The sequence below is a fragment of the Sinocyclocheilus grahami genome, unplaced genomic scaffold (genome assembly GCF_001515645.1).
Source record: "Sinocyclocheilus grahami isolate Dianchi unplaced genomic scaffold, SAMN03320097.WGS_v1.1 scaffold674.1, whole genome shotgun sequence".
NCBI lineage: Eukaryota > Metazoa > Chordata > Actinopteri > Cypriniformes > Cyprinidae > Sinocyclocheilus > Sinocyclocheilus grahami.
This window is the reverse complement of record NW_015505853.1, coordinates 1,800,905-1,814,059: the sequence shown is the minus strand read 5'-3', so window position 1 is coordinate 1,814,059 and position 13,155 is coordinate 1,800,905. Positions and strand designations below refer to the sequence as shown.

The 13,155-nt window shown below is 36.4% G+C and overlaps 2 protein-coding genes across 2 annotated transcripts in view; one reads left to right on the top strand and one right to left on the bottom strand.

Moving 5' to 3' along the window:
* Positions 1 to 3,583, bottom strand: part of LOC107559089 (paired box protein Pax-1-like) — an 8,081-nt gene extending 4,498 nt beyond the window's left edge. Inside the window, exons 1-2 of the mRNA XM_016242818.1 lie at positions 2,930 to 3,583; positions 1,734 to 1,932 (exon numbers count right to left, since the gene is read on the bottom strand). Coding sequence (XP_016098304.1) covers positions 1,734 to 1,932; positions 2,930 to 3,583 — 853 coding nt within the window. The remainder of the gene's footprint in view (positions 1 to 1,733; positions 1,933 to 2,929) is intronic.
* A 3,101-nt stretch (positions 3,584 to 6,684) lies between these two features.
* LOC107559088 (homeobox protein Nkx-2.2a-like) lies at positions 6,685 to 8,559 on the top strand. Its single transcript, XM_016242816.1, has 2 exons — positions 6,685 to 6,688; positions 8,030 to 8,559. Exons 1-2 carry the CDS (start codon positions 6,685 to 6,687, stop codon positions 8,557 to 8,559), a joined length of 534 nt encoding a protein of 177 aa, XP_016098302.1.
* The last annotated feature ends 4,596 nt before the right edge of the window (positions 8,560 to 13,155 follow it).

Below are 13,155 nucleotides of genomic sequence, written 5' to 3'. Positions count from 1 at the left end.
GTGTAAAGCAATAGAAAATACAGTTTGTACAGTATAAAAACCATTGTACCTATGGAGAGTCCCCACAAGGATAGCTGACCAGACAGAGTGTGAGTGAGTGTGTGTGTGTGTGTGTGTGTGTGTGTGTGTGTGTAACAGAAAAAAAATAGTAATGCAGGTTTGGAACAGCTTGAATGTGAGTAAATGATAACAGAATTTCCATTTTTGGGTGTATTGTCCCTTTAGCCCGTAGGCTTACAAACCAAGAGCGAAAATTATAACTGTGTAGCCTTGATATAGATCATATGTAGCTCCGCCCCTTTTCAGCGGATGTTCAAAGGCAAAACTCTAAAGATGGCTGCGCGCTTGTTTCTCTGGCTCATAGGTCTATAAGAGGAGAGAAGTTCACACCGCCACTATAATGATAAGGAAACAAGGGAAAGATAAGCTTGGAATCACTTTCAGACGATTTTTGTCGAGATGATGAACGCTAAAAACAGCCGACAGAATCCATCCTGCCTTATAGCGCGGGCATTTAAAGCGGCACACAACATAACTGCGCATGCGCAATATGGGTAAAAAAAATGTTCTTGGTGTGAACGGGCCTTTAGGCTTGCCTTGTCCTAAAAGTAAGAGTGTGAGTGTGTGTGTGTGTGTGTGTGTAACAGAAAAAAAAATAGTAATGCAGGTTTGGAACAGCTTGAATGTGAGTAAATGATAACAGAATTTTCATTTTTGGGTGTATTGTCCCTTTAGCCCGTAGGCTTACAAACCAAGAGCGAAAATTATAACTGTGTAGCCTTGATATAGATAATATGTAGCTCCTCCCCTTTTCAGCGGATGTTCAAAGGCAAAACTCTAAAGATGGCTGCGCGCTTGTTTCTCTGGCTCATAGGTCTATAAGAGGAGAGAAGTTCACACCACCACTATAATGATAAGGAAACAAGGGAAAGATAAGCTTGGAATCACTTTCAGACGATTTTTGTCGAGCTGATGAACGCTAAAAACAGCCGACAGAATCCATCCTGCCTTATAGCGCGGGCATTTAAAGCGGCACACAACATAACTGCGCATGCGCAATATGGGTAAAAAAAATGTTCTTGGTGTGAACGGGCCTTTAGGCTTGCCTTGTCCTAAAAGTAAGCCTAGATGTTTCTCAAGTTTAACACACTTTACAGTGTGACCAATAACTTCATGTGACAGACACTGTCAGCAGCATTCAACCCTTTCAGATAGTTTCACAAAATAATAATAAATATATCTCCAATAATAAATATAATATTTTTCCCCCCAAAGATAAAATGAACAAGGTTAAAATTGTACAGAGCAAGTAAAACTGTATTAACTCAGCATTAAATGTAACAATTTTTTTTTTTACTTAAAAAAAAGTCTGGAGGGTTGATATCGTTCGATGGGTGCATTTTCGTTTGTTCTCCTTCGTTAGTTCGTCTTATATTATCCATTAGATGTTTTACTACTTATTTCCTTTGTCTTAAGTCACGAGAACGCATCTTAGATCGCATTAGTTACTTGCTTTAATTTAGTAAATTTTTATTTAAAAAAATTAATATATTTATATATATTTCTGCATATGCTTGAGTTACAGTTTACAAGGTTTTACTGCAGCGTTTTTATATATTTTTTCAGTCAAAATGTCTAATTTGTGTAGCCTATATATATGTTTATTGCAAGATACTAACATTTAGTATATATATATATATATATTTTTTTTTTTAGTGTGTAGAGGTTTTTACCTTCTCGGGGCGGGGCTTTGAAGGATATGGCGCTGTGCAGGTTCGGGCTCTGTATCATGGTTCCGGTGTTCGGATGGGCGAGACCCGCGCCCTGAGACTGCCAGTGCCCGTAGTTACCCGCGTGTCCACCGTAAACACCGTACTGATTAGTGGCGGAGTACGCGCACGCAGGAACATATCCCGATAAATTTGATGAACCCTAAAAATGTAAACAACAACAAAAAAAAATCTTGATTTTCATATTTGCACCAAAAAGAACAATTCATAAAAACAGAAAATTAAATGCAATCAAACTACACTCTAAAAAATGCTGGGTTAAATACAACCCAGTGCTGGGTAAAATAGGGACAAACCCAGCAATTGGGTTGTTTTGACCCAGCGGTTGGGTTACTACCCAGAAGGTTGTGTTAAACATTTAACCCAAACGCTGGGTCAAAACAACCCAATTGCTGGGTTTGTCCATATTTTACCCAGCACTGGGTTGTATTTAACCCAGCATTTTTTAGAGTGTAGTGATCATTTTTAGCAAATCTAAATGTAACGCAATATTACTCGATGACACTCAAAAGATCAAATTGGACTAAAAGAATATAGAAATAATGAAAATTAAAAACATTTGCACAGATATCTCGCACTCAGTAATAAAGATGCTTTATTGGCATCTATGATTGCATGAAGATTTTTTAAACATCCATCGAAACTTTTTAATAAACAAAACGTTCTTTTATAAAAAAGGGTAAAGGGTAAAGGGGAAAAGGGTTCTTCAGTTTATTAAAATGTTCTTTAGACTAAGCAAAACGGTTCTGAAAGATTCTTTGGGGAACCAAAAAAATGGTTCTTCTGAGATTCTGCTCGGCAGAATCTCACAGTGATGCCATAACAAAACCTTTTCTTTTTTCTCTCTGCAATCATGCTTTAAACACTGATCTGAAGAACCTACAAAATAACATCAATAACGTTTTAATCTCCAAACAGCAGAACACATCGAGAGTGCAGAAGCAATGCACACAAAATTATCCAGATAGACCTACATAAAAGATTCCCCAAACTCAATGCAAACTATTTCGCCAATATTGGAACTTTTGGGTGACAATATGCAAGACATCAAAATTATAATAGCTGATAAATGAATAACATAACGCATAAAACCAGCATCAAGTGGCTACGCTAGGATCTTGAAGGCTTATCGATTATACAGAAGGTGTGATTGTACCTGCGGGGTCCATGAAAGCCCGTATTCCTAAAATGTTGCTGACGGTGTGAACGGAGGGCCAGGCCCGGGACAGGCTGACAGACATGGCCGGAGGACTGCCCAGTTTGGAGCCAGTCGGGGACATGGCGTTCGGGTAGGAGTACGGATACACGGGGTTATAGGAGATCTGCGGCGGAGAGGGTTTGCTGTCGTACTGACTCGGCTGAGACAGGTTCCCAATCTTGTTTCTTAAAATGCGACTGATGGAGCTGACGGACGGGACGTTATATTTGTCACACACCGCGTCGGCCAGCAGTCTGTCGCGTATTTCCCAAGCGAATATTCCAGGATCGCCCAGTTTGTAATCCCGTATGCTTTTCACCACGTTTGGCGTCGTGACCCGGGGTTTACTCCCACCGATAGCACCGGGTAAAATGGAGCCGGTCTCGTTGTACCTGGCCAGAATTTTGCTCACACAGCCATGAGAGACCCGCAGCTGTCGACTTATATCACACGGCCTGATTCCGAGCTGCGCCAGTTCGACGATCCGGATCCGGATCGCGTTGGGAAGAGGCCGGCCGTTGACAAACACCCCGCCGAGCTGATTGACCTCCCCGTACGTCTGATCTGCAACAACCCAGCACTGTATATTCAGCATATTCCATTTCGAACTAATACAGTATACCATCATTTTTAGTATACATTTTTTTTCTTGCACTATTGCGGCTGTTATGTAAATGAAATCTACACTCAAAATAATAATAGGCCTAATATAATAATAATAATAACATTGCTCCACAATATAACAAAGAATCGTTTAATTAGCCTATCTATATTATTATGAACAAATTTACTGAGTGGTTGCTTTAAAATTAAAGGGGTTTTCTGGCGGTTCTTCTTTTAAAAATACAAATTGGGAAATGTTGAACAAAACTAGTGACAAATGCAGACACTTTTTTTTTTTTAAACATCAAGATTTGTTTTTAAGAGTGAAAGCGCATGGCTCGACTATATGATTTGTTGCTCTATAGGCATCAAAAGACACACGATATTTACACCAAATACATCATTCGAACGGTGTAGATGCATCGTTCTCTCTCAAAAATAAACCAAAACGGGTATTTTCGCAACAATATATTAGAACCATTTTTTTTGTTCCCCAAATAACTTTTTAGTGAACAGTTCTTAAAAGAACTTTTGATGTTCTTTTTTCTGTTAAGAACGTCAAAAGAACCTTTTTCAACTATAAAGAAGCTTAGAACGTAAAAATGCCATGGATGTTAAAGATTCTTTATGGAACCATCGATAAAGAGTGCATTCTTATGATTATTATTCTTCTTCATTTTATTTTGTATTCCTGTCTGAGAGGCGTCATTCTGACTAGCTATAACAGATCAAGAGGAACTTACCCATTTGCATCGTGATATTTCCCTACAGTGGTTGTGCTCTTTTAACCTTTAACTGTGCTGCTGTTAGTCCTGTGCATGCAGCATTGGAGAAGTCTCCCGTTAAGGACTGCCCTCTTCTTCTTTTTAGGACTGAGCAGCTTTTTACACTAATCTCTGATCCACCTGAGAAACTCCGGCCGTCCAGCAGACTGGCTCGTGCGCTCAATCTGACGCGTCACGAGCATCACTCACACTAGACAGCTCGTGACTCCGCCCCGATCCTCCTGATCTGCCCCATCACGGATATGAAGCTTCAGAATATACTTTTCCTGCCATTTTATGGCCTTCATGCAAAATCTTAAATGAAAATGATATTTTAATATATTCAAATTTGGAAATGAAAGAAAGCCTGTAAAGCATGTATTTTTGTAGTCTTTTATCTCTTACTGTCTACACTTTATTAGCCTAATGCAATCATATGCATGCAGGCAACGCTTTGGAACTACATTATCCTGACGATCTCAATGTGAAACTCCAATTAGTAACAGTATAATATAGTATTATTACATAAAATATAATAATATAAAACATAATCAAAAAGAATTACAGAAAATACAATGATTCTAATGAAAATTATATTCTATTTAAATATATATTTTAAATTTTAAATTAAAATATTCTATTTAAAAGTTTACGTTTAAATATAATAAATTCTATTTTTTATATTTCATTAAAAAATAACTATATAAAATATAATTAGGCTATACCCAATTGTTAAACGTTTTGAAGATCCACTAATAGTAGAAAAATGTGAAACGTTTTAGTAGCTTAAGCATTTTAAAAGTGAAAGAAAAAGTAAACAGTGGTTCCAAAATTACAACCTGCAGCTACAAGGTCTTTGCGCTTTTTCCACTGCTTTTAACTTTTAGCTACCGTAATTAAATTTTTAGCTAATTACGAAAGTTACAACTCTGAAAAACCAATAGCTAAACAATCAAATTGAATGGCAGGTTACAGATATTGTTATTAATATAAGGTCAGTGGAAAGAAACGAAGATGATAGAAAATGTTATCTGCACTAAAATGTGAATATGCTACATTAACTATCACAAACGCAGTGGGACTGTAGTCTCAACTTCTTAACGAAAGCAACTCGAAGAGAAAAACTGTGGTAGCACCGCCATCTTATGGTATATTTAGGAATTACAAGCATCAAGTGAAATGCATCTTCTCCAGAACACCAATAAATCTACGTGTTATAAAGTATATATATATACACACACACACACACACACACACACACACACACACTTTATAACACGTAGTTTTGTTGGCTGTATTTGTTTGCCTTTATCACAATATAATAAACTAATTGGCATCCATATGGTAATTTATATTTTATTGATTTAAAAATGTAAAAGTTGAATCGGTACAGGGACAAAACATGGTTCACTTGTACAAGACATGTATAAAGGCTAATATAAACATTAGGTCAGTGGGATTAATTTATTTAGATTTATTTGATTTTGACTGATTAACAACGAAACACACAACGAATTAAGGAATTTTTAAAAAGTTCAGTATCCAGTAGGTAATGTGCTAATAAAAACTTAATGATTTGATGTCATGATTTGAAGTATTGCTCTTTGAAAATTTTTATTTACTTTATTCTTTCCCTATACCTTTTTTTACCTAGAAATTGTTAGTCTTTAACATCAAACCCTTTTATCTTTGAATGTCAGTTATACACTATTTGCTTTCTTTATAATTATTATTATTAGTTTTTTTTACACTGTACTGTTTGTCCACTTTGCAGTGTTTTAATTGCATGCAGATGCTTTAGGAATATGAATGTAAAATAATCGCCGTGCCAATAAAGAACACTAAAAGTGTTGATATTTTGTTGTTGTTTTAATTAACAAACAAAAAAATAGTTTTTAGTTTTAATAAATGCTTGCTCAAACACACGCTCCTCCTTCAATACTGCCATTCATTGACAAACAACACAATTTATCTCTAAATATCAGAGGTACCAAAGTGAAGGTTTTTAAAGGCCTCTAGTGACTTGAACCACCTGCCTCCTAATTAACACAACCTATGTAATTTAACCCATTAGTGGGTTGTACATACCAGACTGCACCGAAAGAGGGAGATAATGAGAAAGAAAAAGCTTGCATTCCATAAAAGTGTCAAAACAGAAAATACCTGCCAAATTAGACTGGTAACTGTAATCTACTAAGAAACCCTAAATGTGGTCAATTTGTGGGAAACCTTAACAAAACTTGCACATATTCTTTTTCATATTCTTATCACTTAAAAGACAATAACTAAAAATTACATTTCAAAACATCAAGAGGACTAGAATTACATAATGGGTTAGGGCAGGGGTAGGCAAGTTCGGTCCTAGAGAGCCGCAGTCCTGCAGAGTTCAGCTCCAACCCTAATCAGACACACCTGAACAAGCTAATCAATGTCTTCAGGATTACTAAGGCTGTAGGCAGGTGAGTTTATCTTTTCAGGGTTGGAGCTGAACTCTGAAGGACTGCGGCTCTCTAGGATCGAACTTGCCTACCCCTGGGTTAGGGAAATTACAGTCTTGTGTACTTGAGCAGACTAGATAACTATCTAGACAAATTTATTAGAGTATTACCAAGAGCACAAATAACAAAACCTTGTCAAAAGATAAAAAACTGAGGTGCATAAGCTGAATGAAATCAGTGATACCTACGATCAAGGGCTACCAAAAATATCAAAAATCTTTTAACATGCGGGATATACAGTATATACTTGGTATAGGTTACACATACAAGCTAAAACGTTTTTACATTTACAGTCTGATGCCATAGAAGAATAGTTTATGTTCTAAAATGTCTAGTTTTTTTTTTATATATAAAGAAGCTGTATAAATATAGAATATGTATAACTCAATATTTTAAAGGGGTCATATGATGCTATTTTAAATATCATTATTTTGTGTATTTGGTGTAACAGAATATGTTGACATGCTTTAATGTTCAAAAAACACATTATTTTTCAAATACTGTACATTATTGTAGGCCCTCTATGCCCCGCCTCTCTCAAACGCTTCGTTTTCTACAAAGTCCCTCCTTCCGACAAGCACAGTCTGCTCTGATTGGCCAGCTGACCCAGTGCATTGTGATTGGCCGAACACCGCAAGCACTCGTCGGAAATGTAACGCCCCTTACCATAATCGCAAGCTTCATCTTTCAAATAAATATAACCCAACGCTGGGTTAAAAAGGGACAAACCCAGCTATTGGGTTGTTTTGACCCAGCAGTTGGGTTGTTTTGAACCCCGAGTTTGTCCCTTTTTAACCCAGCGCTGGGTTATATTTAGCCCAGCATTTTTTAGAGTGTACACTCTAAAAGAAATGCTGGGTTGTTTCAACCCAACTTTGGGTCAAATATAGACTAACCCAGCAGTTGGGTTCAATTTCTTTAATTAAAAATTTAGCCCAAAATTTGGGTTAGTCCATATTTGACCCAAAACTGGATTTTTTAGAGTGTATGAAAAAATATGGTTCTTTTAAGATTTTTTTTTTTTTACGGAAAAATTGGTTCTTCCATTGCATCCCTACAAAAACTTCATTTTGGAAGCTTAGCCTATTTTTAAGTGTATGATGGTCTATTCTAAATATTGGTCATTTATTTCTGATGAATGTATTTACATTAATAATGACATTGAATTGTTTTCAGCAGTGCCATCAGCATCTCCAGAGGATTTAACTCCAGAACTGTCCACGGATGAGTCTGTTGATCGGGACAGAGAGAGTTCAGAGGACTCGGGGAAAAAGCGCAAAAGGAGGATCCTGTTTTCAAAGACTCAAACGTTTGAACTGGAGAGACGCTTCAGGCAACAGAGATACTTATCCGCGCCTGAGAGAGAACATCTAGCTCTGATCTTACATTTGACTCCAACGCAAGTGAAGATCTGGTTCCAGAACCATCGGTACAAAGTGAAACGAGCCCGGGCTGAGAAAGGAATGGACCCGTATCTGCTGTCTCCGCGCCGGGTTTCTATTCCCGTTCTGGTGAGGGACGGAAGAGCGTGCCATGTTCTCAGTCCTCCGGACATCACTGCTACTGTTCCAGCAGCGGCACCATATACTGCCTTTAATATGAAGCAATTCCCTCAAATTCAACACAGTCATAACTTCTGCTCCAGCATCATGACACATCTGACATCTGTCAGTCATCTGGGCCACATGCAGCCGTGGTCCTGGTGAAGAGGTTCACGGAAAGCTTTTACGCAGCGGAACTTTGAAAATAACTTGTCGCTCCATTAAATTTCTATAATGTCGAAACTGTCGAAAACAGTTTTTAATGTTCTCATATTTTTTACCCGTTGATTTATTTTATTTTCGATGAAACTGAAACACTGGGACTTCTGTCATCTCGTTTAAATGTTGTTTATAGATATATTTATGTATTTTTTTTTACAGTGTATTGATCATTTTTTAGCAGTCACTTTTCGTTAAATTTAGAACGATTTCAAGTAGCCTAGGTAACTGACAAATTTATAACGTTTAACGTAAAAAATTAACTGGAAATAGCATCTGTTGTATTCTATTTGATTTGTATACTGATATTAATCTGACTAATCTATAATAAAAAAATTTCTCCTGAACAGCACAAAGCGAATTTATCGATTTTTGTTTTGTGCTGCAAGAATATATATAATTTTGTGATTAAATGTGCTGTTTTTTTAATCTACAAGTTTGTTTGCAAGAAAGAACTGACAAACTTTTTAATTTCAGAAAAAAAAATGCTAGAAAAATGTACCGTGGTTAATTATTCACATCCTTTCAAATGCGTTTGTGTAGCTTATCTTCCCGTCGCCTTATAGTCAGGGTCAAAAATGGACTTTTCATGAACATTAGACTACTTGTCCCCCAGAATCGATTTTCAGGGCGTACTTTTTTCAAACCACGTATACATAATAGGCCTACTAATAAATGGAACTGTTTTGCATGTTTCTGGATGTTATGTGTTTTCAGAGCGCATTTAAGCTGTTTCAAACACTCCCCTAGAGATATGGGACAAAGGCGTCTAAATTCATAGGCCTCCTAAACAAATAATGTGATTGAACAGAAAATACTAGGAATAGATTTTTGTTTTTTTAATATATCAAATACTACAGATAAAAATATTTTTTTTTAAAAATGGATCGGTCAGTTTTGTTAGAATTTTTGCTGAGTAGTGAAATCAGGTAGTATGGTTTAAAAAAAAGAAAAGAAAAGAAAAGTCACTATAGCAATAATATACGAACTGGTAAAGGTGCCTGTTACGTGACGCACGCGCACTGCATCCTCTTCAATGGCCACTTGGTGGCAGCATTACATTTTATAATGACTTAAACGAGAAACACTGTTTTTCAGTCATTTGTGGCTCTGGCCTAGATATATGGAGGACGAAACCTGCAAAAACAATAAATAAATAAATCCACAAATAAATAAATAAATGTGTGTATAAATACACAAATTCTTGTTTAAATACATATAGAAATAATTAAACATGTGATTAAAGTAGGCAAATAAATAAAATAAATTAGTGGACAAATGGAAAATGTTTAAGGAAATGCTAAACTCATATTTATTTTCCTTTGATCACTCATTTATTTCTGACTGTCGTTCCACATTTATTTTTCCTCTGCGCAACATGCTAATGAGAGGGTGTCAACCATGGACTTGGTCGGGGTCATGTCATAGCTGGGGGTGCGGCTTTCCTGCTGACAGGAGATGCATGGTGTAAATCCAGTATAGCCTAGTAAAGTCACTTTTTCCGTTTAACAGAGCAAGATACATCAAAAACTGAGCTGTATTGTCCATACAGTATCTGTGACTTTACAAACGACCCAAAGATGACTGGTATGAAGTGGTGTAATCGAGGAACAGACAGTTTTTTCCCATTAGTTATCAGAACAGAAAATACAGGCGACAAAAGTATGTTCATTAAGCAAATAACAGTTCAGTATTGCAATTAAGAGCTATGTAAGCATTAATATTTTACATTGGCCACTTCAAATCTTTTATGATTTAGCTCTCTTATGATTATAACTACAAAACTAACCCTATGAAAAAGTGTAAGATAATAATCAGTCACCTTGACTGATGAAGTTAATACGCATGCGCAGGCAAACGCTCAAGCGCGTCACACACGATCCGCCTACTCTTGCATAATTGACACCCTCTCATTATCATGTTGCGCAGAGGGAAAAAAAAGTGGAACTACATTCAGAAATAAATGAGTGATCAAAGGAAAATAGTTAGGATGAGTTTAGCATTTCCTTAAACATTTTCCATTTGCCCACCGATTTATATTATTTATTTGCTTACTTTCATCACATATATAAATATTTATTTTTGTATTTAAACAAGAATACGTGTATTTATGCACACATTTATTTATTTATTTGTGTATTTATTTATTGATGGTTTTTGCAGGTTTCGTCCTCCATATAGATATTGTAGTGAGAAAGCACAAAAAACAGAACAAAACAAAAAATACAGGATCTGCTTGTAATTCAGTTTCTCCATGAACAATTTCACCCCAAACCAGACATAATTAGATTTTGTAAACAGCAACTAGGCCTACTTCTAACATAAACTTATTGTAGGCCTAATCATGCAAAACTTTAAAAAAACAAATTACAGATGAATCCACTAAGAAGTCCACATGCATGTTTATATAAGCTGTAGAAGGGATAGTGGACTGGGCTGTCTTGCTGCAGGTAATAGAGGCTTATTCACGATCACAGTAACCCTTCTGGACTAAATTACGAAATGGACAGGTCTATTTTAAACAAAGATAATCAATTTGAATGCATTTTAATGCTTCTTTAACTGTACAGCATAATGCTACTTGAATGAACAAGTAATATAAAGTTGAATTCAAAGATGACTTTTGCAAAGTTTCTATGGTAAAATGTTATTAGACAATTATTTTTTAATTTACACCTTCAAGTACACAGATTTTAAAGTTTGCATACCATGATATGATATCCCATAAAACATTCCTTAGTCTCAAATGAGCTCTTCATGAAAACCATGTTTTTTTAAATCTTGATCATTTTCACCTTGCCCTCACAAACAATTGTCGACTGGATTCCTCATTTCGTTTCTAGTTTAGTTTTTATTTTAAAGAGCTCAGTGTTTTACAATTAGGCCTATATGGGGGTATGGGGAGGATATGGTCTAGATCAGTGGTTCCCAACCCTGGTCCTGGAGGCACCCCATCACTGCACATTTTGCATGTCTCCTTAATCAAACACACCTGATTCAGGTCATCAGCTCATTAGTAGGGAATTCAAGACCTAAAAATGGTGTGTCAGAGAAAGGAGACATGCAAAATGTGCGGTGTTGGGGTGCCTCAAGGACCAGTGTTAGGAACCACTGCTCTAGATGACGCCTGAACGTCGCAAAACAAATTATATTTTTAGCCGAAATATTTTTATTTATTTATTTCCGTTCCAAAATAGATGCAGTTTGTAGCCTATGTATTAAAAAAACTATAAAGCTGCTTTGAAAGTAATTAGAATTCTGAACATTCTAAACGTTCTATTTTCTGTGGCCTGGAGGTGACGACATTCCAGAACAGTAGACCAGCAGTTTTGTGTTCATAGTGATCCAAACGGAGGGGAGAACACGTGCAAATGTACGCTTTGAAACGTTAAATCACTTTTAATCACTTTACCACATTCCAAACATCCGTTCAGGTGTGTAGAAGACTCTCTTCCATCTTAAAATTGGTCTTTTTAGTTGCTGTTTAATCACATGGTACAAGGTTCTTTATAGGCATTTAAGGTTCTATTAAGAACCTTTAACAGCCATTGAACGTTCCTTTCCATTGCACAATTAAAATATTCTTCACACTAAGAAAAAAACTGTTCTCTAAAACCATTTTGGGGAACCAAAAATGGTTCTTCTATTGTATAGCTATACGTAAAACCCCTTTTAGAAACTTTATTTAGATTTTATATTCATCTGCTGAACATCTCCTCATTCAGACCCTGGCATTAAACTCAGATCTGGCATGAGATGTTTTTGGCTGCTGCCTCTTTCTGAGTCATGTGGTTTGAAGTGATGACAGTGGGAGAGATGTGATTTTGCTGATCCAGAACTTCTTTTTGTGTGGTTGTGTTTGCTGAACCTGAACATCTTCAGGTAAAGTCAGACGTCATTTGGTTGTGCGTGGACATACCTGAGTGCTCTAAGCTTTCTCGAGGGCTCTTCTGTAGACACACATCTTCACAAAACATCTGCTTGCTTCAGCAAATATCAAGGAAGAAGCAAATGTCACTTCGTCCTGACATCCTTCATGGTAGTGGAGTGTTGACACAGATGCATTAAAAACTACCATTTACAACAACAACCAACATGAAAATATGACCTATGATGAAATTAACTTCGAGAGTGAAATAAATGTTTGCTATCAATCTATCTATCTATCTATCTGTCTATCTGTCTGTCTGTCTGTCTGTCTATATATCTATCTATCTGTCTGCCTGTCTATCTATCTATCGTCTGTCTATCTATCTATCTATCTATCTATCTATCTATCTATCTATCTATCTATCTATCTATCTATCTATCTATCTATCTATCTGTCTGTCTGTCTGTCTGTCTGTCTGTCTGTCTGTCTGTCTGTCTATCTATCTATCTATCTATCTATCTATCTATCTGTCTGTCTGTCTGTCTGTCTGTCTGTCTGTCTATGTATCTATCTATCTATCTATCTATCTATCTATCTACCTATCGTCTGTCTGCCTGTCTATCTATCGTTTGTCTGTCTGTCTATCTATCTATCTATCTATCTATCTATCT